The sequence below is a fragment of the Emydura macquarii genome, unplaced genomic scaffold (genome assembly GCF_026122565.2).
Source record: "Emydura macquarii macquarii isolate MOO-44397 ecotype Brisbane River unplaced genomic scaffold, CSIRO-AGI_Emac_v2 contig_1348, whole genome shotgun sequence".
Taxonomy (NCBI): domain Eukaryota; kingdom Metazoa; phylum Chordata; order Testudines; family Chelidae; genus Emydura; species Emydura macquarii.
The window spans coordinates 3329754-3357723 of record NW_027131485.1 but is presented as its reverse complement, the minus strand read 5'-3'; the positions used below and the strand labels follow the sequence as shown (position 1 = coordinate 3357723).

At 41.6% G+C, this 27970-nt stretch overlaps 1 protein-coding gene across 4 annotated transcripts; it reads right to left on the bottom strand.

Moving 5' to 3' along the window:
* PDGFA (platelet derived growth factor subunit A) lies at positions 1–27486 on the bottom strand. 4 transcript variants are annotated; one of them, XR_010920316.1, is made up of 8 exons: positions 26730–27486; positions 25047–25143; positions 17647–17751; positions 15257–15444; positions 6959–7085; positions 3262–3344; positions 2161–2274; positions 1–2058 (listed from the first exon to the last, which is right to left on the bottom strand). XR_010920316.1 is itself a non-coding variant. In XM_067550917.1 (7 exons), the coding sequence occupies exons 1-6, from the start codon at positions 26790–26792 to the stop codon at positions 3289–3291; spliced, it is 636 nt and encodes a 211-aa protein (XP_067407018.1). In that variant the 5' UTR covers positions 26793–27486; the 3' UTR covers positions 1–2058; positions 3262–3288. The 4 variants fall into 4 exon arrangements, 2 of the variants coding, with proteins under 2 accessions (XP_067407018.1, XP_067407019.1); XR_010920317.1 differs by lacking the exon at positions 3262–3344; XM_067550917.1 differs by lacking the exon at positions 2161–2274.
* Positions 27487–27970: the final 484 nt, after the last annotated feature.

The following is a 27970-nucleotide window of genomic DNA, read 5'->3' as shown; positions in this document are numbered from 1 at the left end:
TATATAAATTACATTTTATACACTTTTCTGTTAAACGCAGACACATACATTCATGTGCATAACATTGTGAACAGTACACTTAGTGAAGAACAAGCACAGATAGTTTTAGTAAATGTATTTCCAGTTTTTGGTGCTTAATGTAATACACTGGGAAGCTGATCATAAAATGGGAGAGTGATTAACTCTATCTCTGCATTAGCAGTTGAAGCCAATGATGCTTGTTAGTTAAAATTGTTTGGTTTGGTTGACATTGGACATAACTATAATGGGTGGGAGGGAATGTTTTAACTATATTTTTAAAAACTGGAAAGGTTAAAAATCTCTTTTTCGTTACATCTTAAAGCTCTGCAGTTCATTTGGAGACATTTAATTCAGGGTGGACACATTATCCTCAAGAATTGCTCTTTTATCATTTTGTACAAAGGAGAGAGAAATCTTTCATCTTATTGGAGAAGTTTCATAAAGAAAAGAACCCAATAGTTTATTTGACATGTCCAATGTGATCATCAAAATAACACAAAGGACATATCATCTAAACCACTGGGGTGGGGCAGTGATTTTGGCTAACAGGGTAGCCATGATATAGCTGGCACAGACCCTACGTTTCCAAAGAAATAGACAAGAATTAGCCATGTGGCTCCCATTATAGTCCATAGAGGAGCTGAGTAATTAAATTCCTCAGCACTTTGAAAATGTAGGAATTTGTGCTTGAGTATTTTATCTGCCCCGTTATAGTTAAAATATATTTTGACATTATTTGGGCTTTTCAACTACAAAAATATGACCACAAAATGTTTTTTTGTTGTTGGTTTTTTTTTGTGTGTGTGTTCAAGAAAACATAGCAGGCTTTCTCAGGTATATAAAACTGTTAATTTTAGATAAAAATACAAACTTCACCTTTACAAAACACATATTTCTGTTGAATACACATAAAGCATAACATTTTACCAAAAATAAAGAATTTTAGGTTTTGTTCAACTATTTGCAGCAAGGTCTTTCCCAGGCCACAATGACATTGTACAATGCGGATACAAGAATTTGTACATTTCACACAGCGCCAACATGTGAAATAAAAGTACTTGTATACTGATAAGAATGGCAATTGCTAACACAATATCACTATTAGGCAACTGGCATAAGTCTCAAAGAAAAAAAGGATATTTGCATGGATATCCTATGATTTGTTTACACACATCAGTTTTTTTAAATGCTTTAAATTACGGGGGAGATTGGGAGACATAAACCAAGAAACGTCTAGAAAATTATGCATAGGTATACCATTTTTATTTTAATATATCTCATTAGTTTGCATCCCACTAGGAGAAATACCATAATGTTTGTGTTCTGCTTACTGTTACACCAGTCTTCTATATGTGTTATGGTAAATGTAGTCCAAGAGATAATAAAAAGCTAGGCAAAGAGTAAAAAGAAAGCTTAATAATCACTTTATGGTGTAAAAAAAATCCATTTAAGGCTCCCCAGAAGGTATTCTTTTTTGTATAGACTTTAAAACACCACCAAGCAAGGATGTGCTGTTTCTATAGTGTTTGTGTGGCATTTGATCATTTGATACATTCCTGCTTTTTTGTGCCTGAAGTCCATTTGTGTCCATCCATCTTCATCAAGAAAGCAGGCACATTTCTTGACATTAAGCACCGTTGACTGCTCTGACAGAAATCCACTATTCACTTAAGATTTTTGTCTTTTTTTTTCTTCTTCCTTTTTTTTTTTTAAAGTACTTTTGGTATCCTCCATTCATTCAACTGTCTTTTTCTTTTCTTTTTTCTTTGTTTGTTTTGTGGGTTTTTTGGACAGGGAAGCTTCCTATTGTTTCACAGAGTGCTACAATACTTGCTTTGATGTCACATTAAACAAATGTACATTGTCTCTTTGTTCTCATTAAGTGTTCTTTTGAGCCAGTTTTTTTCACATAGGAGAACAAATAAAGTATACAGTCAATAAAGCACCATACATAGTAGGTTCAGGAATGTAACAAACCATGTACATCCATGTCCCAGAGAGAAGTTCTTTTTTTTTCTAGCTTATTTCACCTTACATCTGCAGGAAAGAAAAAAGATATAATAACTCCATGATTAGAATCACAGGTCCTTTCCTCTTAGACGACTTTAAAGAAAACTATTCTGCATGAAATTCACTAACCTGGGACAAGAAGTTCTAAATGCTGTTTTGATTGAGTTTACATGCTGACTTTTAAAGTTGAATTTTACAAAATCTTTGCTTCTATCATACTACTCCCAATAAATACCTGTTAATCTGAAACAGGATATCAAGTTTAGCATTCTTTCAAAAAGATACATCCATATAAATGAAATCTGACATTGGGAGTTCATGTGCAAAAAGAAAAAAGTGCTTGAATTATTAAATTCCCCATCATCCAGCAGTTAGACACATTTACTGCAAATTCAAATTAAATCCCATTCAGAACACTAGAATCATCTGCAAATGTTGCAGCTCATATGACTTCAGATATTTTAGAAATAGAAAATCCATATTTAATTTGGAAATTTTCCAGCTGTCACATCAAACTTCGCTAACATGCTGATCAAGCCACTCTTTTGTATGAGAGATTTCTTGTTTTGTTTTTTCTTACATTGTAAACTTTATAAATTTTGATGCCATCCTATTCTTGCATCCTATTCTTCCTCTGAAAGACCCCAGACCAATGAAGTTTCTTAGGTCTAGGTACAGGGCCCGTTACAGACCAGCTGTCCTCTTGTTTTGTAAATTATGCAGTGATTCCAATCATTTCAAATGCATGTTTAATCAGTCCCCAGTTCAGGCCAAAGAATGTTTGATGGTCATGCATGTAATAAGATTTACCATACGTACTCAATGCTTTCACAGACAACTGCTTGGAACATAAACCATTGGTAACCTGGCAATTCATGCATTATTATGGGATGCTTAGACTTCAGAAATAAAAAATAATGAAACAAAAAGCAGAGAAAATGGAACTTGAGATTTCCAAGAAGCTTAAGTATTAGCACCCTCAATAAATAAATAAATAAATAAAATGCAAGAAGAGGAAGTAGCTGAAGAATGTAAGATGCTTATGGTGATGTGTAGCTTAAAGGGAAAATACCAAGCAGGCAGAATTATCAAAGCCAATCACATCTAATCTCTTTGCAGCCTCGAGGTAGCAAGTGTCAAGATTTTGAACAGTGATTAAGTTGGAGTGATGATATTTGATTAAGTTTTCCATTACTTGTGCCATTAGGGTGTTCAGCATATAGGTCCTACCTGATTATCAAATAGTTCCAGTAGTTTTTATGTTGGTTTTAACCTTTTTCGTTTCCGTTTTTTACCTGTTTCCCTAGGCCTTCCTGTTAACATAAGGGCAGGCTGGTAAAAAGCCCTAAGATAATGCATTTTGTTGAAAACTGAAGTAATAAAAACTCAAGTTGTTATCTCTCAACGAATACTCATAACCTTTTGCATTACAGGTATTTATAACGTCTGATTTTGAAATACGTAAAGCATTGAGTTTGCATAAGTAAAGTAATTATATAAAAACAAAGCTCCAGTAACCAAAGATGGCATTGTTGGTGGTAGATCTGCCTTGTAATTACTGTTAGCATATTGTATTCAATATTTGCTTTCAGTCCCTAGAGTTGAGTTATTTTAAACTTGCCATCCACTTGCTAATACAAACATTTTTTCACATATAACTATGAATATGAATCACTGTCTTCTGTCATTCTGGTCATTCCCTCTATAAGCCGGATTCTGAACTGACCTCCCATGTTTTACACACACAAGCTTTTCATCTTGAAATTTCAGCTGCTTGGTCATCATTGTCCACAGTAAACATTTTGGAACGTTGAAGTTGATCAAATAAGATTTTTCATGTATGGAACATAGAACAATTTATAAAAATATGAAAAACAGCCAATTTTTCCTAAATGTTTTGCTCCATTCATAACTCAAACTAGCTTGGGCTAACATCATCCAACTTGATTTACCTATTGGTGCTCAATGACAGCTAGAGCATAGGCCTAATTTTTCAGCTCTCCATGTAGATTATAACTTCCCCAAGAGGCCTAGAGGAGGTTATAAGTAAAAGCAAAGCATGTCAACAGAACTTGAAAGCTCTTCTAAGACAAACAACTAGGTAAATTCTGCTGACATGAGCTTCTGACTCCAGTAAATAGAAAACTGTAACTGATGAGCCTTGCATTTGATAAGTACCTGAGCTAGTGAGATGACCTCTGAAGAGGTTAAAATTTACATCAGGTGTCTGCAGGACATGTAACCTCCAGCAGACGCTCTCACCCAAGTTACAGTCTCAGCCAGTCACCTCAAGGAAATTGTAACTTCTGCTGGGAAACTGAGGCAAATTAAAGCCAGCACCAAAACCAGCCAGCCAGTTGCTTTCCCACCCGAATGACATCAGACCACTGATCTGCCCACTGCTCCACTCCAGAATAAACACATAAAGGGTAAATGGCAACCCAGACCTCCTAAGCAAAGATGTGACCTTGAGAGAAGGAGTGAGAGGCAAAAAAAATCTGCCTAAAGCTCAGGCCGAGGCTGGGGAACCCTTCGCAAGTTTCCTATTTGTAAGAAACCCCAAAGCGGGCAAGGTTCACCTGCTCTGCTTTCCTTATCAAAGTTTCAGACCCTTTGGGCTTGGTTCTCCTGTTAGTAACACCAACGTAAATCAGCAGTAGCTGTACTGAAGTCAATGAGCCACATCCTCATCTGGGGTAAATTGCCACAGTTCCACAGAGGATCTGGCACAGTGGAGTTACACGGTGCTAGCAAGGGGAGAATCAGGCCCTTTTGCAACCAATAGGAGTACAACCTCTGAAAAATCCATCATGGCAGTGATACTCCCCCGGCACCGTCAGAGTCCCCGTGGCGGTTATAGTGACCATGGGCATAAGCAGAGCTTATTGACCAAAATAATCCATAGCAAGTGGCCTCCAGGAAAAATAAAATAATAATACTGGAAAAAAAACCAAGCCCGCACCAAGGAACCTGTCAGACAAAAGACTTTCAGACAGAGAATTGTTGCTGCAAATATATTTCATTGGGGAGGAAGGAAGTGATGAACGTTACAGTTAAATAATAATAATAAATGCTCAAAAGTAAGGAAATCGGAAATCAAGGTTCCTGCATTGATGTTAGCTTTCACCCTGTAACCCTGGCCATCTGCTAGCTGCTACCTACAGAAAACCTCCCCTCTTTATCTTTATCTAACCCCTTCCTAACGTCGAGGACAGAAATCCACTCTCCCTGCCAAAACTCTACAGACAAATGTATAAACTGCTAACCAGCAAGAGCTTGATCCCAAAACCACTGAAGTCAATTGGAGTCTTTCCACTGATTGCAGTGGTATCAGGCCCCCTAATCCACATAGAACTAAGATCTGATCCTTCACCAGATCATCTTCCCACTTACATCTAGAGATTATAGCATCTTGTGTCTTGGTTGATTGCAATGGAGTTACGTTATCAGGCCAACTATTTTCTCAACAAGCAAAAGAAAACATTACTTTATCCCCTGATATAGGCAAGACATCAGACAATAACTCCATGTACGTTCCTAAATGGCACCATCACTCTTCGCAGAGTATGGTGGATGCACCGATGAGTTCTTCGATGGCTGCTAACTCTGATGTGCGAGTGACAGTCCCGTCCACACCCATGCGCCAGTAGTGCTCTGAATCTGAGCAGCAGATTCTTTCCTTCTCTGATCCTGGTCATCACAAAGCTTGATCTAATCTGCCTTGCAACACCTCGTTCCATCTACAGACTGACTACACCAACCACAGCGGCATTCTGCACTCCTTTCCCAATCATCCACACAGATTCCAAAGGATACTAAGTCTGTTCTTACTACAGACTGAAGAAAACACCCAGCCACATACAGGCCAAAGATCTGCCTGTACCTGTCCTCCCTACACATTAGCCTCCTTGGCCAGTGGCTTCACAACAGTTCCAACTTATAGGACCAGATTCTTCCCTCCTGTTCCATCCAGCTGGTATCACTCAGGCACCACAAAGTGGCCAAAATCTCACCTTACCTGGCTAACTGAGAATACCCCCATCATTGGGAAGCTCTCAGCTAGCATAAAACACCATCGCCAGAGGCTACACTGACAGCCTCACCCCGGGGACACCTGTATTCCACCAGATCTAAAACTGGTGTATGATCCTTTAGGGCACACAGTGAGCTGAGGCTGAGGTTAAGGCTGGGCAGCTTCTCTGTAACCAGCTTCCTGAATGCCTCTTAGCCCATGTGATGAGTAGATCTTGATACGGGAGAGACCCTGGGCCATAGTTTTTATGAAAGCCGCACTGAAAGTAAGTATTTCTTCCCCACACATCCATAAATTCCCCCCCCCCCTTTTTTTTCCCTAGTAATTCATATTCTCAACAAGCCAGGCATATGTTTAACGTGACAACTGGCAACAATCTCTGTAAGGATGGGTAGAGAAATGGAAACCGAATTAAGGCTGCAGAAGGAAACTTAATTTCAAAATTCCTTACTTTTGAACATTTAAATTCTTTCCAAATAAAATGTTCTATTCATTTCAAACCTGGTTTTCCTATTAGTAAAGTGAATTGTCAGCTGTAACCCTATCTCAGAAGAGTCTAGGATATCACTACTTGATAGAATTCACCAACAAGCTACAAACAGTATAACCTTCAAATCAGTTAGGCAAGATTTTTATATTATGAATTTTACATTTAATTCCAAGGCTGCATTAAAGAAAAAAAAAAGAAAATTTAAACCTTGAATCCGAAATCTTGTAACCGACAAAAATCCTGTTTTAATTCCATGCCTTCAAAACCCAGAGAGGTTCTCAGTGAGAGCTTTCTCATTTAGTTCAATGGGAACAGGGTTGGGTCCATATTCTTTACTACCATAAGAACAAATGTAAGTTTCCATCTGATAAAAGCACATGAACAAACATAAAAGGAAGACATACCAGTTTCTTCTTCTCGATAATCTGAATTAGAATTTGATGATGTACAGGTGCATTCCATATGCTCTTCTAACCTCACCAGAACTTCTTTTAATTTTGGCTTTTTTCTAACATATTCCACTTTTGCCACCTAAAAAAATAACGGTGTTTGTATTTAGACACATTAATGCATAACAGGACTTAAGACAGGTGGTTACATACATATATTTCTGAATAGAGTCATTGGGTGCTTTAATATACAAACCGCCTCTATCCTGGGACAGCATCACATACTTATTTATTTCACGACACATCCTTCGTACAAGTTCAGCAATTCCATACAGATCAGGGTTTTTTCCCCCCAAAAAAACTAAAAGTACATCTGTCACACTGTGAGTTGGATTTCCCATTTATGGGGTTTGAGCAATTATATATTTCAGGATTTTTCTAAGTCAAGGGAAAGTTTCATATACAGACTCAAAACTGCATTTGTCGAACGAATTTACAGATTCTAACATATTTTTCTCTCTACAACATTTCACCAGAGTGATGATGAACTACCCATTGTTTTTAAGACTAAGGCAAACAACGAAGAAATAGAAAGCATCCGTGCTGTTTTGAGAACCTAGATCTGAATGATATTTCATAAGGGACACCCTCTCTCTGTCCTACAAGCTTCCTGCAGCAACTCTGTTCCAGGTGAATGAGAGCTCATTTACCTTTAAAGGAGAACTAAGAGAAAAATGAAAAGGAGATTAAAAGCTTTTTTTAAAAAGTCTTTGCTGAGACACATCCATCTTGCTTGAGTGATGTTCTCTCTCTACTGTGTGGAAATGTTACTTCTTCAGACATACTGAGTACATATTTCACTAGCACTTAGGTTCCAGGTACATTTCAAGCCCAGTCTAGCCTTTATATAGCAATTATGCTTAAGTAGAGTATAAACAGGTTCGAATGGAGTTTGGTGGGCTAGCATGGACCATATTCTAGCTGTGGAAGAGAGCTAAGCTAGAACTCAGGTTTTAAACACTGTTCTAGCATGCACTGGCCCCATCACACTGGCTAGCCTAACCTTCTTAGTGCCCTGTGCAAACACCACTGAGATTAAACCTGAGTGAAACCAATATAGATGGGACTTGGTGCTGAAGGAAGGATCCCATCCAAAGGGGAATCTTCTAACTGCTTTGTTTTGCAGCACTACTCGGCTCTGGTGTGCCATCCAGAATGTGGCCCCCATTTGACAATGGGGGGAGGCTGTCTGTGGGCTGTCATGGAGAGCAATGAAACTGAATAGTGTGGATACCGTATTGTTTTATACAAATTAAAGTTGGAGAGATAGAGAGAGAGAGGGTCTCTGACCCCTTGCATAGTTCAGATGATGGACACAAATGTGTGCTCTGAGGACATAACGCCAATCCGTGTAACAGTGAAATATGCAGGCTTGTTAAAAAATTATCAATGTCCACAATTTTTACTACACCCTTTTGTGTACTGATTTGTTCACTCAGTTTTTAACGCTCCTCGATCTTAGCACTGAGAAAACATTGACCATCTGTCTTTCCAAAAGCAGCAAGTCATTCTCATAACATGAATGTGACGAGTGGGGGAAAAAATTACACTTCCCAGCTGTCAGAAACCATCCTTTGGCTTTCTGGACACACATGACCAATGAACATCTGAATGAGAGTAGCAGAAGCCTAGAGTGAAATCCTGAGATCCAGTAAAATCAATGGGAGTTTTGCCATTGACTTCAATGGAGCCAAGATTTCAAATCTACATTTCAGTCACTGCTCCCTTTGTCAACAAGACCTGGAGCCTGTTTTCATTTACCCAGCAAACAACAGTTCTGCACAAACCAATGCAATAGTAAAAATGTCCACATTAAAGACATTTTCTGAGGCTTGTCAGATTTCCATACAAAAAGATTTAGAGCTGGCTCTAACATGTCAGAATGTTTTGTTGAAAGGTCAGCTATGGGTCACAGCAATATGTTTCAGGCTCTTCTATCAGAGTATAACTCTAGCGTGGCTTGGAATGCAAAGATTTGAAAATATTATGGTACATCCCAGTAATCCAGCATCAAAGGATGACTAATTCTTAAAATTTACAATAACAAACAGCAACTAAGACCTCTATAACCAGAAAGACAGAAAGAGATCCAGCAATCATGAAATGGCTTGGATATTGGCCATGCTTATTACAATTGCTGGAATTAACCAGCATCATCAAAAATTACTTGCAACTAAAACTGTAATCTAATTTTTTTAGGCCATCTCTATTTTTTTTCCAAAGTGAGATAACTATATACACATGCCTTCCACTACTTCCTTTGTACTACACAGCCTGGAAGATGTAGGAGGAGATACTTAGAGACTCTATAATGATAACCTACTTCACATTGACCAATTAAAAGCTACAGTTTTTCAGTGTAATGCAATGTACATTAAAACAAACAAACAAAAAGCAGCCTCAAGGCCTCTCTTTCTCCTTCAAGAACCCTAAGTAAAGACTGAAGCTTTATAAAGTGCTGTAAACATTACATTTCTCAGGTTAAAGCAACATTGAATACAATTAAATTCCTAAGTTTGTGTTGTCTCATAAAATCTGCTGCCACCATGGGATCTATAATTAATACTAAGCTAAAACATTAGGCTGTGGGCCAGATCCACAACTGATGTAATACGCCATAGATGATTTGACATCACAGGATCTTGTTGCTTGAAGGAGAAGGATAACCACACACTATTGTGTACTAGCCACTGCTTTGAAATAATCAATCATAAGCAAGCCATGTGTTTCAACATGGGCTTCTTTTATCTTTCTCTAATGCAACAAAACCAAGAACCTTAACAACAACAACAAAACTCACAAAAATATTTTTATAAAAATTATGTGGGAGATAAGTTCCATCTGTGTATTTTAAATCTCTTCCTATATTTAATTTAAATAATAAACCATAACCTACATGTTATGGTACAATGTTTTGTACCTCTATGGGGTGTTTTCTACATTCCTATTGTGTTTGAGGGGGGAGAGGGAAAGGAGTGTAGGGGAGAGTTATGTTGCTCAGATAAAAATATCTGGTCTGGTGGGAACACTTGCTGGTATCCTCAGCCCCAAGGGGAAGGCGATGCTTTAAACTGCTCAACAGTGATACTTAAGGAATGGCAGTGACTGTTTTCCCAGGCAGTCTGCAATGCCGTCTCAGGGAAATCAGGGATTCAAAGCAGAGGGAAAAGGCAGGACACTGGGCATGAAAACCCTGAGAACCCCACAAGCATAATAACAAAATTAATTCTGGACAAGAACTTACAAGAAATCTCTCAGCAGGGTAGATGACTTTTACTATAACCCTCAACAACAACAAAACCCACTTGGATGGTCCCTCTTTAACATAACAGGCATGAAATAAAATCCTGAATTAGGATGCTTTTCAGAAATGAAATGACTAACAAAGGCATCAGTTTGCTCTAGCTCAGAAGAGGATTAGCAACGGCGGAATGATAGAATGAAGCTCTATGCACTCAGGCAATTCTAAAAGTTGCAATTGAGGGGTCAAGATAAAGAACGAAGATAGAGGTTGTTGGGTTTTAGCTAGACACAAAAAAGTCAGCTGAAGTCAAACCACAGCCAAGGCAAAGTTCATTTGCCTATAGTAGGTCAAAAAGTCATAGCATGATTGTGTTTGATGGAACACAAACTATTGTAACACTACCTGTTACGGGTTTTGCAATTGATTTTTAAGGGAAGTTAATGGTTAAGTATTGCCTGGTCCCATTTCAGCACAGAACAAGAAAAAACTGAGAGATGTAGTCCCCAGAGGGACACTGGGAATTGAATGATGCTGCAAGGCATAATGGGAAGGAGCATCAGGGAATATAAGGAGCAGCTTTCCCACAGAAGAGGAGAAACCAGGGAGAGATCAGACATGATGTGTGGCTCTTCACCAAGAGAGCAGAGGAAACAGACTGGAAAAGGCTGTGGGAAGGACATAGGAGGAGGCCTAGTAAAAGGCAGGAGGAGCAAAAGAAAACCAGGGTAGTGATAAAGCACATGAAGGAAAAGGCAAAACAGGACTGGTGAGGACTTGAGGCCTGATGTTGACTCCACAATTAGGGGCTCAGGCTGGTGTTTCCAGAGAGAGTAGGCGGAAGTCCCCTTTTCACTCCCCTACATCAACAAGGAGATAGCTATGGCCTATGGTGGACCAAGGAAGGAGCCATTTACCCTGAGTCACAGGGAAAGAGACTATTTAGCCCAGTGAGGACAGAGGATCTGATTAGCTTTGCCTCAGGGTGGAGGACCATTGAACCTGGGGAGGACCAGAGGAGCATTTTGTGTATCATTTTGCTTTGAATTTGTTTGATTGCCCTGGAAGGGGAGGACTTTCATTTTGGCTGGAAGCACTAAACCTTACTCAGAGGGAAACGATGCCCTGGACTGGGCAGTGACACCGAAGAGATAAGAACTCAATACACCTCAAGCAGTGCTTTGTTTACTGATGGATTCCTGCTATTCAGATGTCCAGGGCCAAAGACATTCTCCCCTAAACCATACATGTGTGACCTCATGGATAGCCTACCAGGATACGCATAATTAGAGCAGAGGGCCTTACTGGTAGAGGAACCACTACAGTTCCATTGCACGGTGTAGAGGAAGCAGGATGCAGTGCCAAGTGGGCTCTTTGGGTGTAGGATTGCTGGATTTACTGCTGTCGGGACTCACCAGCCACTGATCCCTGTATGTGGTTGGGGTTTAATAGAGGCTATTGTCACAGTTACAGGGCTGGCTGCACCTCCGTTTCTTTTCTGGTGTCACTGAGTGTGTCTTCACTATACTGTACTATACTCATCGCCATGGTATCTGAACACCTTCCAGTAGTGCACCAAGCAACACTATCTGTCATGTATCCCAGTCTTCATGCCTTCGCTAATGGGGGTGGAATTGTGCAATTCTCTCTCTCTTAGACCGCACCCTGGGCTACAGCTCCCTGTGAATCACCCATTCTTACCCAGCAGGTCTAAATGAGCTTGGGTACCTGGGGTTCTTCCCTTCCGGAGTCTGACTAGCGATATCCAGGGATAAGACAGCTTTCTTAAAACCAAAGTATCGTTTATTTTAACAGAAGGAGCAAGACATTTCAAGAAAAAGGATTTTAAAACAACAATCAATCTGCCTGTTTGTCTTACCTAAAGGCATATTCTCCCTTGATGGTACCCAAGGCAGGCCTAACTTCTTCAGATACCCCCATCATGTCTCTGGATTTCAGTCTGGTTCTCCTGAACAACTACCCCTTTCTCTTGAGGAAGTGTTTGTTTTTTAAAAAAAGTCTGGTCCAATTACTGAATCCTCAAGTATTTTAGCATAAAAATGCAAGCAACAGAGCTTGTGCTTATAAGCACCTGAGGGTCAACAAAGGAGAGTGACTTTAAAACAGGCATTTCATTTCAATCAAATAGATGTTCTCTCCTGCTAGATATGAACAACGGGTTTAAAACAACTTCCCTTGGGGAAAGGGAGACACATCCGACATAGGTGCTGTGTTGGCAAGCAGCAGCCCCGCTTCTCAGACCCGGCTTTTTTCTTGATCGCTCCGTGAGGAAAGAGATTCCAGAGGATCAGAGGCTTTTTTTCAAGCTAAGATGAAAGGATCACTCTGTGACTATTAAAGCCGTTGGCTGCATTTGGAGGTAGGGAGATTTCAGAGGGGCCTGAAGTGCAGAGGGAGCCCCCGGGACAGCATATGCTGGCTGGTGAGCTCCATCGCCCTCTGAAATGGCGCAGTCAGATCCGCTGGCTAATGCGGAAGTGGAGAAAGGTCAAAGCACCCTTGTACCCCATGCCCCTTTGTGGGAGGCTAATGCCACCAGCAGCGCTGGCCCAGAGCACTGCTTCCACTCCCCAGCTAGATGGTACCAGCTGGTGCATAAGCGGTCTGATCCAAAGCTCACTGAAGTCTGTGGGAGTTTTTCCATTGACCTCAGTGGCTTTAGGAACAAGTCCAAGGAGAGGCATGTCCCCACCTTCAACGCACCTGCTTTAAGCCCTCCGCATTCCAGCCCTAGCAGTCGGTCTCGTTGATAAATGATAACTTTGTCCCCCAAGGGCATAAAGAAACCTCCTTCGCTTTGGCCTGTGAGATAATATGTCTGCAAACCCACTCACTGACCTTTCCGGGTGGACATTTTTGCAGTGTGACTAGGCTTGCTATGATCTCACCACCTTGTCAATGAAAGGGGAGGGGAGCCCTTTCAGTCTGAATCAAAAGAGAGCTTTTATCCAGCCTGACATGGAAAAAAACAAGGGAGCTCTCAACTGCATTCCAGGAATAACCCAGCCAGGCCCCCTAAAACAACTCCTACCTTCCCTGGGAGCCTCCTGCAAGGTTTTCCTAGCTAACGGCCCTGTACACCCACCGAGCCCTAAATGCAGGAGTCCTCATCAAACAACTAATTATATCAAAGTCCACAAGAGAAGCCGACTCTGGAGGAAACAAACACGGATTCTGTTCGGAGATTTCTGATGTGACAGTGGGGTCAGCGGGCAACCTCTACAATGAGCATCCTGTTTCGGTTTGACCTCTTGTCCTTCTTGTTACTTAATTGCTGTTTGGAGCAGGGGAATTGCCTCCGAACTTTCTGAAGAACTGGCCCACGTGTATATTGATATCACTGGTGTCAGCTTATTTATGCAGCCAGAGAAATCATCTTGCCCAATGGGGATCCTTTTAACTTACCCCCGTATTAAAAGGAATGTAATCCTCAAGGGACTGATGCTGCATCACTGAACTGCATGAGACCGTTTTCTCGGTGCAGTAATGGAGTGGGGGGGGGGGGGGGGTAGTAGCCCCAGCACTGACATAACTTAAAGCTGCGGCAAGGAAGCTTTAAATTCTACCACTGGCTTAGGTTCCTTAATACAGCCTATGCCAGTGGGGGATTGCTGGGGCAGAGCCACCGGCTCACTCACTGCAATTCAGTGGGAGATGGAGGGGCAGAGACACAGAGCTGGGCTGTGGTGCAGATGCACCAGCAGGGAAATCTCATCAGCCAGGGGAATGCTCTGCTCAGCATTTGTACCATGTCAGGAAATTAACTATAGAATCTGGCCCACAAAACTCACTGGGAGCAGGATTGGACCCAAAGATGATAACACTGCACTCACCAGTGACACGGTTACAGGTCAGGAGGCATTTTCATTCTAAGCCTCTATTTTAAATGGGACTTAAACTTCTCCAATTTGTTTTCAGCCCAGCAGTTACTTAAGTTGTCTCTGATTTTTTTTTCTTCTTTTTAATTATATTTGCAAAGTGTATCAAGATCCACAAATGAATACTGCCATGTAAGTGTAAAGTATAATTATTTTTGGAAAGACCGAAGAAATCTGTTCAGATGTTTTCCAGCTTATCAGAGTGTGAAAACGTTCTTAACCCATTAACAAAACCCTGCTCAGACACTTTGTTGTGGGTTCAGATAATTCATAACTGGTTGGGATGTCACGCTTTGTACTCGGAATGTGCAATGACTAAATAGATGTATTAGCAGCACCTCTTATGGTTACTCAATTACCACAGTGGCCGCTTCAGTCATATCCTGCCAGGCAAATCCATATTTGAGTTTTTTTTTTAAAAAAATGGAATTTTGACCTTAGAATTTGCAGTCAAGCGTGGGGCCCAGAGGTTGATGATATGTAATTCTGATCTCACTCATGCTAGCGCAACATTGACTTCCGCAGAGTTATTGATGAATTGCACCAATATAAACAAGAGCAAAATACAAGAAATACCATTCACTTCATGGAATGTTTACTGGAAGCCTGTGGCAGGGAGAAATGGTTGCTTAATGAGTAAATTCCCCATGAAGCCTTGAGTCTTATATCCCTGGAGAGACAATAATTTGGAACACATTTTTTCAGATCAAAAGTGTTATGTTGTCACATATAAAAGCCCAATTTAGGCTGCACAATATTTAATTAAAGGAACGTAATTCCATGCAGTGGGTTTTGCAGTCCAACACCCCTTGAGTCATCCTATCGTTTTAAATTCAAGATCTGTTCTGGGAGAGATCGTGGGAAAGACACAATCAAAACTATTTTCTTTAAGATAGAAAGGAATCCATGAAAATCAAATCCAAAAATAACATTTTCCTCTAATCATGTTTCATGAAAGGCAACTGCTCACTTACAACAGTGCAAGATATCTGACTGACTTTGCTAGGATAAGGCTGGTAAAGGTAGATGCAAAACAGGATGCACCTAAGAATGGCTACTTTTACAGACTCCCAGACTCTTACATTAATATTTCTACAATCATAATTTGCTCACCTTGACACTTCTGTGATGTATCCGTGATGGCTGGCATTTCACACTGCTGGTGTTGCAACAGCCAGTACAACGTTTCACCTCCACGCATGGCGGCCATATCAGAAAATTAGCAGATGTGGGATCTATCTGACTCCGAGGTATTTCGTATATAACTGTTCTTGTTTTGCAGACAGCAGGAATGGCTTCCTCTGCAAACAGAAGAATCCACACTTCCACGTGAACAGCTGTTTTCACTTTAGAGCACACATGCTTACACTATTAGGTACTTAAGAGAGTGATTCCCACCCAGGCTTTTGCAACTGGTGCTCTATGCTCCTATTGCTGACATTAATGATAAGCCTGTGTTCTGGGGTTGGATGGGCTGTTACATCTTGCCTCCCATTCAGTTGTGCATGCTACCTCAGAATGAAGCCTGAGTTGCTCCAAATGCCCAGATCATAAGACAAGGGCTTTCCACAGCTCAAGTTCCAATGCAGCTCAAAGCGCAGACAAATACATAGGAGGCACAGGCTGTCTGAAAGGTGACTCTGAGCAAGGGCACTGTCTGAAACTTTCACTGTCATAATTCCTGATAAGCTAACTGGATAGGGACTGGTCCTGAACCACAGAAGTCAATGGAAGCTTTGCTATTTTGCATGATCAGGACAATAATGTGCATCTATGTATATTTCACACGTACAAAGCACATTTCATAAACGGCACACAAGCTGCCTGTGTGATTTCTACATCATGCATCATCCCTTTGTCTATGAAACAGCTCTCTCCAATTTTCAGTTCTGAAGTGGTCTTAACACCAAGCTGTCATACAAATGGCAGCAGCCCTTATTTCGGAATGAAGCTGGGCAAGCTGAGCACGGTTTGATTTTTTTTTTTTTTGTTTAACAAGGTGAAACCATGAGAATAGCATGACTATAATACTGTACTATGTTCAGCTGAGCAAATTATTCAGGTTGTAATCTACAGCAACCAAGGGTTCAGGCATTTGAGGGTTATCTGTAGCATGTTTGCTGTGCAATAAAGCAATGTTGTGAGATATTGCTAGGTGACAGCCTCGTCACAACCGGAGATCTCTTGCAGCCTAGAATGATATGAACTAGGACTACTCAAGAAGTGACATTCTTGGATGGGCTGGGAAAGAATGCTTTGTTTCTCTTATGGCAGCCCCAGCTGGGCAACGTGAATGGTGATAATTTATTTGAAGGCAACTTGGTTTTTGCCCTCCTGCTAAAGAGGCTACAGCTTCTGGCATGTGATGAACATGGGATGGGGCCAGACTCTTCAGTGTCCTCAAGGGAAGTATAAAAAAGAAGAAAATGTGATCTGCTTTGAACCTGTAACCTGAATGCCTAGGATCACATTTGCTTTGGCGTGTTTTGGGAACAGTTTCATTTTGATGGGCAAACCCCTGAGGAAGCTAAGAACAACTCTATGAGGGGATACATATCACAGCAGATGAAGGATTCTTCTCAATCCCCACAATGCTGTTAACTCTGCCAATTAAGGGCCTGACAGTGCAAGATACCAGGCAGCTCCTGAAAATTGCTGAGATCCTCCATTCCCATTGACTTTTAATGGGAGGCATTCAGCATCTTGCAGAATAAGACACCAATTGTAGCAGGTGGTTTCAGAACCATTGTTCTCTAGAGACGTTTAGTTGCCAATTCACACTGCAAATCCCTGCTGACAGTGTGCGGTGCGATATATTTCATGGGATTTTAGCCTAAACTTAAATATGCTGACTATGAATTACCACAGCATCTATAAGAATATGCATGTTTTCCAAAGATATAGCAAGTCTTGTTGCATAAAAAGGCCATTTTGAAATCAATTAATATCTCTCTTATTTTATATCCAGGCTTCTGTTTGAATACCATCATTAATACTTATCAGAAAAAATGTCTTGTAAACATGCCTGGTCTCCTGTGTAAAGATGGGAAATAATGTCATAGCACTTCAGTCTTTCTCTAAATTTTTGGATAAACTGGTTTTGAATTAAAGAGTCCAAGCTGTTTCCTTTTCTAGAGCTTCTGTACCGAAAGCTCTACCAACTGTTGATGTTTTTTTTTAAAAGCAAATTGCAGTAGTTGTTCCCCACACTATGAATTATGCATTGAATATGGCCACGTTTTCTAACTAAGGGCTCCCTTTTAACAAGCTGCAACAAGAAAATGAATGTAAAGAATTTATTCCTGCTTGTCTCTTGTGGATGGATTACCCACCAGAAGGTGACTCTGATGCAACAACTGACTTGTGGAAAAATCACATAACTGGAAGGAAAAGACCATTTCACTTTCTACTTTTTCTTTTGCACAATGAAGAGACTTGCATGACTAACCAAAGGACCCCCCATGATTTTGTTCTTTAAGCACAAATAGCTAGTTGTTTCTTACCAATGCTTCTTTTTCTGCGAATGGGTACAGGGTGATTCTCTTGAACATGTTTAGCAGAATGAACACTATGAGATCTCAGGTTTGTTTCTGAAACATCGTCATATCCTAAAGTAGGAAACAAAATATCAAACCTTAACTGTGTCATAAGCACGACAGTCACTTTTATTCTGCACCATTAATGTATAAAGATATGCGTCAACCTTAAACATAGGATCGAATTCTGCCTTTATATATAATCCTGTGAGACTCCTGCCAATGAAACTGAATAAGTAAGGGCAGAATTTAATACATAATTTCTCACATAAACATATGCATTTTTTAACTCTTTAATATTTATTTTACGGAAAAAATAGAAAATGTGTGTGTTGTATGATACAGGGGAAATTCTGTTTTAATTCCGTTGCATTTTTCCTGTGAGAGGCATAATAAACTTTCTAACTGAATCTAGAGTACAGAAATAAGAATAACAATATTTCATAATGCTGATACACAGATTGAAGTTCTCTTATAAGATATTCCAAGAGTTTTGGTGTGAGTCTAAAATATAAGATATAGTGTTGTAGTAATAATGCTGCTCCTATAAACATTCTCTTGTCTGGCTAACTCAAAGACAAGCAGTAACTAGTCTGGGTTTCCTTTTAGTCTCTCTGTTGCAGAACAAATCTCTTGTGAAGTATCCTAACCTTTGGAGGGGCATCTGAAGCTACTACAGACTCTGGGATTGCATCCAGGCTTGTCTTTTTCCCTAAATAAGCCTATCACATGGGTTAAAGGGCCATGAGAAAAAGCAAAGATGGAAAACTTGGCATTTCATTTATCATAAAAAACAACAAAACGACCACAACGCTATTTGGTTTTGTTAAACAAAGCAGTCCCAGATCATGTCACATGCAGCGGGTTTTGGGAGGCTATGAGCACATACAGGGTTGGTATAAACAAAATACAGACTGAAATGTAGCTAAATTCCAACACATCTCATATGTCTGGTAATCTGCCTGTTGGAATGCCCTCTGTGACGTAATGGGATGTTTATAGGTTTCACCAATGCCTTCAATGTAATAGGCATGAAAAACGTAGGTGGGTGGCATACAAAAAAAAATCATACTCTCTGCTTGCTAACCGAATGTAATGGTCTCCTGTTTTCTAAGGCTTTGCAGGCCTTCTAAACTCTGCAGTTCTTTCTGCTTCCAATGCATTTATATGCATGTTTCACAATGCATCCAGACTGTAATGGAACTTGTTATACATTCAGCTATGTATGTTAACAGTATGGATCACACAGGGCTGCTCTATAAATAAACCAACTCCTTCCCCCTACCCTCCCACAAGGAGTCACACCCAACAGAGCATGCGGCTGTGAAATAATTGCACACCTCAGGTGCATAGTGAGACATAAAGACAGAGGCCAGGTGCCTTCAGCACCCTAGAAAGAAGCACCTGCCCTCAAGTGTGTAATTCCTCTTTTAAAAAAATGGCATCATCTTGTAGGTGGAAAAAAGCAGGCTAAGTAGGCTATGCAATTGTAGCCTCCAGCAAACACTTCACACATCTGTTGGCCACGCCTGCCCATTTCCTAAAACAGCAGGACTGATCCTTGGCTGGTGTAAATCAGCATAGCCCCTGTCTGTCTAGGTACTGATGTGCCTCTCATCACACCAATGACTAATGGCTTTTATGCTCACAACACCCTTGTAAGGTAAGGAAATATTTATCCCATTTTACAGATAGGAAACTGAAGCATAGGGTGGATTAAGTGACATATCCAAGATCACTTCGGAGGTAGGCGGTTGAGCTGGGAATTGAACCTGGGTCTCCCAAATCCCACTAGGCCATCCTTCCAACCCTACCTCAGTGAAGTTATGCTGATTTATGCTGGCCTTTCTTTGTTACTCAATGAGATCTGCCAGTAGTCACCACCTCACAGGACCAAACCCTTAATGATCTCCCATATGGCCCCTTAAACGCTGGCTGCCTCGCTCTCCTTGACACAATAAACTGTAGTTCAAAAGCAAGCTGCATTACTTTTGCCTAGCCCGAGAGCCGGACTTGCACAGAGTTCGAAGCCTTCCTGCTTATCTGCAACAGTGTTTAAAAAGTAAAGACTACCTGTAAAACTGATACTCCTGAGCCCAGCCTCCTGCTGGGAGCGGCCATCTTGCTGACAAAAGAAATGAGTTGTAACAGCAGCAGTATGGCAGCCCTGTGTAACAAGTTCCAATCCTCTATCCCTTACTAGGCAAAGCTCCTGTTTAGCAAAACTCATTCATGTTATACTGCTTTACGAATCCGGTAGGGTTGAGGAAGTAATCTCATCAACTAACCACTATGTTAAACCACATGTTTATAGGACCACAATTACACAACTCAGATCCATTTAGCCTTATTCTACCATCAGGTTATAGGCAAAATAACATGTTGGGAAGAATGTGCTTATTATTAGATAATTCCTAAGGTGCTGAAGGCCCCTGGCTTATCATATATATTGATGTATCGCTATAAAATGCAATTATTACACAACCATATGCCCGGATGGGTGCACTTCCTAAGCGCAAAAACAGTGGAGCTGCTCTACCACTAACAGCTGACTGTAAAAACAAGTTCCACTGACATCTAAATGCATTATGAAACATGCATACAAAATGCTTTTTTTTTTTCCACTTAGTCATTGGTGTATTTTTATAAGCAGAATTGTGGGGCATGTGGCTATTATAAGATAACTGTGCTAAAGCGTTGAAAGCAGTTGGCCTATATTGTATCCGTTTAGGCACCTGCGCATACAAAGGTATTTAAGCACCTAACTTCCATTGAAATCAATGAAAGAGGAGGAATTTTTACCATTTTAATGGTTAGCACAATGCTGTTTCAGCAATTCGAAAAATAACTTTTCTGTTATATGCTAAAGCATGGAAATAAACTTGTGATTTGACAAAAGGCTCCTGAACAAATGGTGTCAGAAATGATGCCAATTTTCCCACAAGATAAAAGTTATCAAGAGAATGAAGCTGCAGGTACCCAATGCCTCAGAAATGCAGCGTTTCCTCTACTCCCCATTAACTCACTGGGAGTTGTGGGTGCTGAGCGCCTGGCAAGGTCAGGTCCTGAGAACAGAGAGTTTAGATATGTGAATAAAAGAAAAAAGAATGATCCCCAATTTATAAATATTGAAACATACCGGTCGCTAAGTCAACTTTGAGGATGCTGTGCTGAGCAAGATGAATGCAGCTCTCTTTTAAGATGGGGTAGTTCATTTAACAAAAAGAAAAATGTTTTCATGGCAGCTGATCAAGTAATTTCTCTTTAATCTTTTATGCATTGATGCACCGACAACATTTTGATGATGGGTAGAAAAACTCTAGCAATTAGCCCTGGTCAGTCCATTAATGTAGCTGAAATTGTTCTTTTTGTCAGATTGGCATTTTTCCACTATGTCACAGAGTAGCTAATACATAAATCTCAGCGTTCCTATGACACTCTGCCAATAATGTGATTACTGTACTCTCTAAATAAGCATGTGAAAAAGGCCCTAAAACTAAGATAACTGGTATATAAATGCTTATATACCTGTATAGTGTCCTCATTTACTCATATAATTTTTGTGCATAAGGTACAGTCCTAAATGGTGCACTCCACCTTACTTGTATTCTGCTAAATAAGTGTCATCTCGATGTGTGTACAAAAAATGGAGGCCCAAATTTCCTAGTATCATCATCAGCTTATGAAATTCTCATTATTTCTCTTTCAGAAATTCAGTACAATACACAATAGCAAATACAATCTTTCTTACAAATCAGTTATACTCCCAAAAGCCCGAGGCAAAATCAGACTGTTTGATCATATTTCTATCCGGTGTAAAATATGCCCTTGTGACATCCAAACTCAGAGATCATCATTAAGTTTTAAACTTTGATCTACTAAAAGAAATTAAAATAACAACATGTAAGATGCATTTTTCTTTGGAGAGTTGTAATTTAGTAACTAAAAAAGAATAACTTTATAGTATTTAAGCTTTCCAGAGACACATTCCCTACATCGTATCTAGGGAGGGGAAAAAGAGAAAAAATGCAGAGATGTATCTCAAAAGCTTGCTTCTTTCACTGTTTCCATCTGGCCTACTAGAAGATACTATCTGCATCCTTGAACATTTTTAAACTAAGGATTGATCCAAAGACCACTAAAGTCAACAGATTTTAATGAATTAGACGCTTTGTGATTGAATCAACTAACATAATACCAATTTTTCTCTGTGTGTGTGTGTTATTTTATAATACACCATTAGAATTTAGCATTGTATTAGCACTAGCAATTCCTGGTTGATGCTCTTACACCAAGTAATGAAACACACCCACCAGCATCATCCACTAGTACAGGGAAACTATTGTTTCCTCTGTGGGGAGATTCATATCTCAGTCCAAGCAGTGCTGAGGCAAGAGGAAAATCTAATAGATGATGAAGTGAACTCTACTACCCACAGGACAAAAGGAAGAAGGTAATGTGTGAATGGTAAGAATCACACTGCAAACCAAAGAGATTTTGCAGGCAGAGTAAAGGAAATGACTTTGATGATTTATTCTCTTAACTGTTAATGGCGAAGTTGGGGACCTTGAGTTTTAGAGATGTTTAATTCCTAGGATCATGCATGTTTTATATTTTCAGTAGCCAGGATTTAATTCTGCTCTCAGGGGTACTCAATGAATTCACATCCGTGTATCTTTCATAAGGGCCTGTTTCTGGGATCCTTACTGAGACAAAACTCCTGTTGCATCCAATGGTCGTTTTCTTACAATAGGGAATGCAGGATCAGGCCATCAAGGAAGAATTTGGCCCAGATTTTCTTTATTGAAAACATTGATAAGCACCATGTTGGATAGTGTTTTTCTTTTAAGTAATATGCCAGATGGTGTGGGGGTGTGGTTTCTAATTTTATGAAGGGGTTATCAATCATCCTTGCAGTACAATATCGAGTCAAAATCTGTCAGAATGCAAGGAAGAGCTGCCCACTCTGACTTACAAGACTTACTTGTGAAAAACATATGCACTATATTTGTTTTACAATCTGAGAGAAAATGACCTTTCACTTCATTTTCCACTGACTCCTGTCCTTTACTGATCTATACGTTTCTTGGGAACGTCAGACATTTACTACATGAAGGCCTAATTCTGCAAATCCTTACCCAAGAGAGCAATTCTAACTCACTTGAGTAGGCCTATTGAGTTTAATAGAGCTAGTCACTTGAGAAAGGGCTTGCAAGCTCATGCACCAAAATGAGGGAGAAAATAATGATTGGATGGGTTGTATGGGGTTTGGTTTTGTTTTTTATGAAATCCATAATGAAACAGAGTAAATGCTGCAAAAATATCAATATAACGGCTGCATAGATCTTTAACTGAACCAATCCTTTTACAATACAGTTATATTACTATAAGTAACAAATGTTTTAAACTGAAAGAAAGATTATTGAGTGAAATATTATCTTAGCAGTGCTAATCTTTCTAGTCCATGCTAACTTTATTTATATACAACAAACACGCCCAGTCCTGCAATCCTTTATCACCAAAGTAGGCCCACTGATTTCAATTTTAATTGATTTTGTATAACTATAATAATATTTGGGGGTCTAAGGATTACTTATGAAAGTAAAGACTGCAGGACTGGGCCCAGTGATGTGTTTAAGCATAAACTGAGATTGTAAATGACTACCTACCTCCATCAGGGCCCAATCCTGAAACCATTATTCAGAATAGAGTAACCGTTTAACACTTGGATAAGGACTACTCGCATAAGTAAAAATAAATGTGCAGGACTATATCTTTGGGGGGGAGGGGTTATAAATTCATACCCTAAAATATTAATGTTTCATGTTTAAATATTAAAATATTTATATTTCCTGTTTCTCTGGTACTTCCTGACTGATGCTTTGCAGTAAAACAGCAAAATGAAATAATACATTTATGGTTAACTTCTTAATTTTGCAAAAAACTGTTTCTGCTTGACATTTGCAATTAGGTAAGTAATTATAGCCTGGAATAACTTCCTCTGATCTGCTACATTCACTGACATATTTTAAAATAATATATTCTTGTATCTACAGATTATTGACTCAAAGGCACAGGAAATAAAAACTCTGTTCAAATTCAAAACATTCACTGACTCCAGTTGACATCAGGATTAGGTCCTTATGCATTTGTATGGTATAAAGCATGATATAAATTTTAGGTGAGGACATATGGATTCCTTATTTTGTCCCTATTGTGAAAGCATTGTAAAATTTGTAAAATTTCAGTTTAATGGAACACCAGTTACTGCTCAGTATCATGAAAAAGGAAAGCCATCTCTGTAAATTATGTTTCTGGTACATTTCTGTTCCCTATTCTTTCATTTTAAAAAAATAAGATGATTAAGATGTTGCAACACTGAATGTAGGTGATTGAGCCTAGTCTATATTTTACCAAAATGCATGCCACATGGTTTAAATGGAGAACTCCCAATACCAGTGCAAGCAACAACTCGTTGGTTTTTTGTTTGCGCTTTTAGATAGCTACAAGTTTACCCTTGGTTCATGGAGGATGTCTGTTTGTTTATTCTTTAACAAACTACCTGAAGAAACCACCCACAGCTAAGCTAAGTGCATCAATTGAAATGTAATGATTCCGATTCAATAATGCAATGATCCTGAGATTTGATTCAATACTGCAATGATTTGTTCCAGTGTAGAGCATTAGTGAATTGCACATTCTCACAAGCCTAATGGTGCAGAAAATAACCTCCTGCTATTCTCTTCTGAATGAGTGTCTGTACACTCCATAGGAAGGTTCCTGTTTAAAATCAGTAAGGACCGTTTATTTTTCTTTCAATAAGCCCCAGATCTTGAAGAGACATTACTTCATTCATAAATATTGTTTCAAATAAATATTTCTCAGACAGTAGTTTAAAGATAACTGTGCAGTGGAATAGCAGCAATAATTATTATGGGAAATTCTTTTTTGCTGATAAAGAGATCTGATAAAGGTCACACCACATTAAATATTACACCCAGAAAAAAATGCATCGTTTATTTCATGGCAGATCATTTTTGATGGTTTGATTTTTAAATGCAAAATGAGCCTGGTTTGGAAATGGATCCTTTTCTGAGGTAATTGTTCTTGGGACTTTCTTAAGAACCCTGCTCTGATTGAGGAGAAACGCCTGATTCATCATCATCCTCTGGTTTCCCTCCTTGGATTCTGACCTTTGGGCTAAGTCTGTCTGTCTGTCCCGCGCTGGAGAAGAGTGAACGGCAAATATTCAGAAACCGTCTCTTTAAAGCCATCCCCACAGGCAGACACGTGCTGATCTGTGGGCCCAGGTGCCACCCCTCTGAACAGTGGAATAAAAAGGCAAGGAAGGAAAGAGAATAATTTACCTACGGAATCAATCTCCAGGAGGCGCTGCAAATCGCGGATGCTGTGGATTTCGCTGTGAGCCAGTCTCTCGATTAGCTCCTGGGGAATTTCAGCTTCCTTCAAACAGACAAAACACCGAATCATTGCTTCCCCCGCTTGCTCCAGGATCACCTTTGAGCGTGTGCCCGGGGAAACTCCAGAAAGCGCTCAGCTGCACCCCGCTACGCGAGCGGTCGGGGTGCAAACAGGGCTTTTCGCCTGCAATGCTATCAAACGGGCTCCTTGCTGAACATGCTCAGCCGGGCTCGCCAGGTTACTCGTCTGGGGCATCTCCAGGCGTGGGGGTGGGAGGGGGAAGGGACGATTACTGGACGTGTTTCCAGTAGACATTTCAGATCTCCCCTCCACGCGGTTTCGAGCCTTCCTGCGTTCACCACCCCATCGCCCTGCCTGGGTGCCTCGGATTTTATCCAGCCACCGCCAGCAGAAGAGATCAAGTTGAAATGCGCCACGGCTCTGCCCTGAGCAACTGTTTAACGCTTTCATCTGGGCGCTGGTGGAAGTTTCTGCCAGGCAGAGAGAGCCTTAAACCTCCCCAAAACTTACCCCCCCCCCAAAAAAAAGGGGATAAAAGAAAAGTTTTCCAGGTGGTTATAAGCTCACACCAACCCAGGGCGTCAGCACCCGCCCCAGCGGGGAGGCAGAGAGAGATCATGCCCCCTAGAGCTAAGGCGATCCCACCCACTTCGGGGGCATACAAGAAAATGCAACTTCAAATCGCAGTAATAACCCCCCCAGGTACGATGCTTCGGGCGGGGGCATTTCCCTTGTGCCCCTACCAAGACGCAAAGTGGGGGTTCAATGGTCCTGTCGGGCCGTTTCATTCCCTACAAATGGCCACCTGTAATAATCCCCCGACAGAGAAAATCGTGTTTTTCTTACATCCAGCTCCGTAGGAATCTCCTGCCCACACGGTAGGACACACGGCTTTAGGTCAAGCTAATGCCCACTTTGCCCTGGTTGAGCCCCACATAAGTGGGTGCAGGGGGGGGGGTTATGTTTTGCATTTTTGGGCCGCATTAGAACAACTTCAGCTCTGTAGTTGGGGGGAGCGGGGGCTTCATGATTTCTGTGTTAAACACAGATGGTGGGTGCATGTGAACCCAGGATGGTAAACTGCTCCTCGGTCCTTTCATCCGCGGGTTCCTGCTAGTTTCTCGGTAGCAGGAAACTGCGCTCTAATTCCCTCTCCTTGCCATGCAACAACAGGTCCGAGCCCGGATTGCTTTGCAAATAATCCCGCAGGGCTGTTTGCGTTCCGGGGGGGGGGGGGTGTAGAAAACGATAAGAGGAGGTGGGGGGGGGGATTTAATTTTTTCAAAAGGCATGCAGCCCGCAAAAAAAAACCAACCCTGGAGCAAAATGCACGGTCATCCCTGGACAGTAAATGGCAACTTGTTTTTGTCTTTGCGAAATTCTCGCCCCAGTAGCTAATCGCTTCAGCAAGAACCCGGGCGGCAATGCTGGGAGATGCCCTGCAGGAAACTAACCACACTGGAGCCCCAGGTTAAAACTGGGAGCTCTCCCTTGCAAACGATCTCCTAAATCTAAACACTTTAAAAGCACCCCCCCCCCCACACACACACACACACACACACCCCGCTGCCGAGGAATGAACAATGCCAGAAGCCAGGCTCACCTACCTCAGGGAAGGCGAGGGGCAGGTAGCACAAACCTATCAGCCAAATGCAAACCCAGGTCCTCATCGCGTTGTAATGCACTTTGGGCACGGAGGAAATGCAACGGTGCGGTGGCGGCGGAGCTCCAGCCCGGCGCCTGTGGCTGGGAAATTCAGTACCATCCCTCGGGGAAAGACACTGGCGCGGCGTGCGTCCTGCAGGCTGGGAGTCTCGGGGCGGGGGGGGGTTTGGTTTGGGTTTTTTTTTTTTGTATGTTCCCTTTGCTGGAGGAGCTCCGCTTCTCCTTCTCCCTCGCGCTCCTCTTGGCTTTAGGACTAGACCAGCCGGTACTTCTGCATATTTGCTTAGATCAGACCAAAGTGAAACCCAAGGAGTCAATCCGGAGCGCCGCCGAAACGCCCATCACCTGTCTGAGAGCGCTCGCCCCCCTCCAGACGGCTTCGAACCCGCCTCCCTTCCCCAGCGGGAGGCAAACCCCGGCAGCGGCGGCGGCGGCGGCAGGGCCCTTTAATTATTTATTTCTCGCACCATCGCCCTTCCCCGGCCCTGTCTCCGCCACCAGCCTCTTCCTCGCGGAGGGAGCTTTATTTATAGGGCTCGGACTGCTTCTCCCGCGGAAAAGGCCCCCGCTTTTTTCCCTTCCCCCCCCCAAGCTGGGGTGAGGTTAAAAAGCAAAAAAACAAAAAAAAAAAAACCCGGAGCAATATTGCGAGATCTCAGGCTGCCGCCTGGTGCCGTTTCTTCCCCACTTTGCACGGGGGCAGGCCAGGTTGAAATCCCCGCGTGGGGGGGGGGGCCCGGCACCGGCTCGGCAGATCGGGGCGAGGAGGAGGCAGCCGAACGCCTGGGGCAGGGAGGGTTCCCGGGCTGTCTGGAGTGTGAAATTATCCCGAGCAGGAGATTATACCACGAGCACCCTCCCTCCCTTCCCCCCCGCCCCCGCCCCCCCGGAGTACTCCAGGCAGCAAACCACAAACAACAAGTAGTGGGGGCTGGGAGGGGGGGGGCCTAGATGCACCCCCTCCCCTTGCCAGCCCAAACCCTGGCTGTCACCTCTGCGGCACGGGGCGGGGGGGAGGCGGGGAGGGCTCGGCAAGCGGCTCCAGCGCCGCTCCAGGGAAGGGCTGCGCGCTTCTGCGCAGCAGATCTCGCCCGTGTAACCTTAAAGCATCCACCTTGCCTCGCTTAGAAGGCAAAGGAAATCGCCATTATTCGGCAACACGCCCCCCCCCCCTCCAAAAATG

What these genes read in the sequence shown, in the direction of transcription:
- PDGFA (XM_067550917.1), bottom strand. Translation starts at nt 26,792, where the DNA reads ATGAGGACCTGGGTTTGCATTTGGCTGATAGGTTTGTGCTACCTGCCC. An exon ending in TGCCCCTCGCCTTCCCTGAG is followed by an intron (nt 25,144 to 26,729) that starts GTAGGTGAGCCT and finishes GTCTGTTTGAAG; the next exon opens with GAAGCTGAAATTCCCCAGGA. An exon ending in CCTGGAGATTGATTCCGTAG is followed by an intron (nt 17,752 to 25,046) that starts GTAAATTATTCT and finishes TTCCTACTTTAG; the next exon opens with GATATGACGATGTTTCAGAA.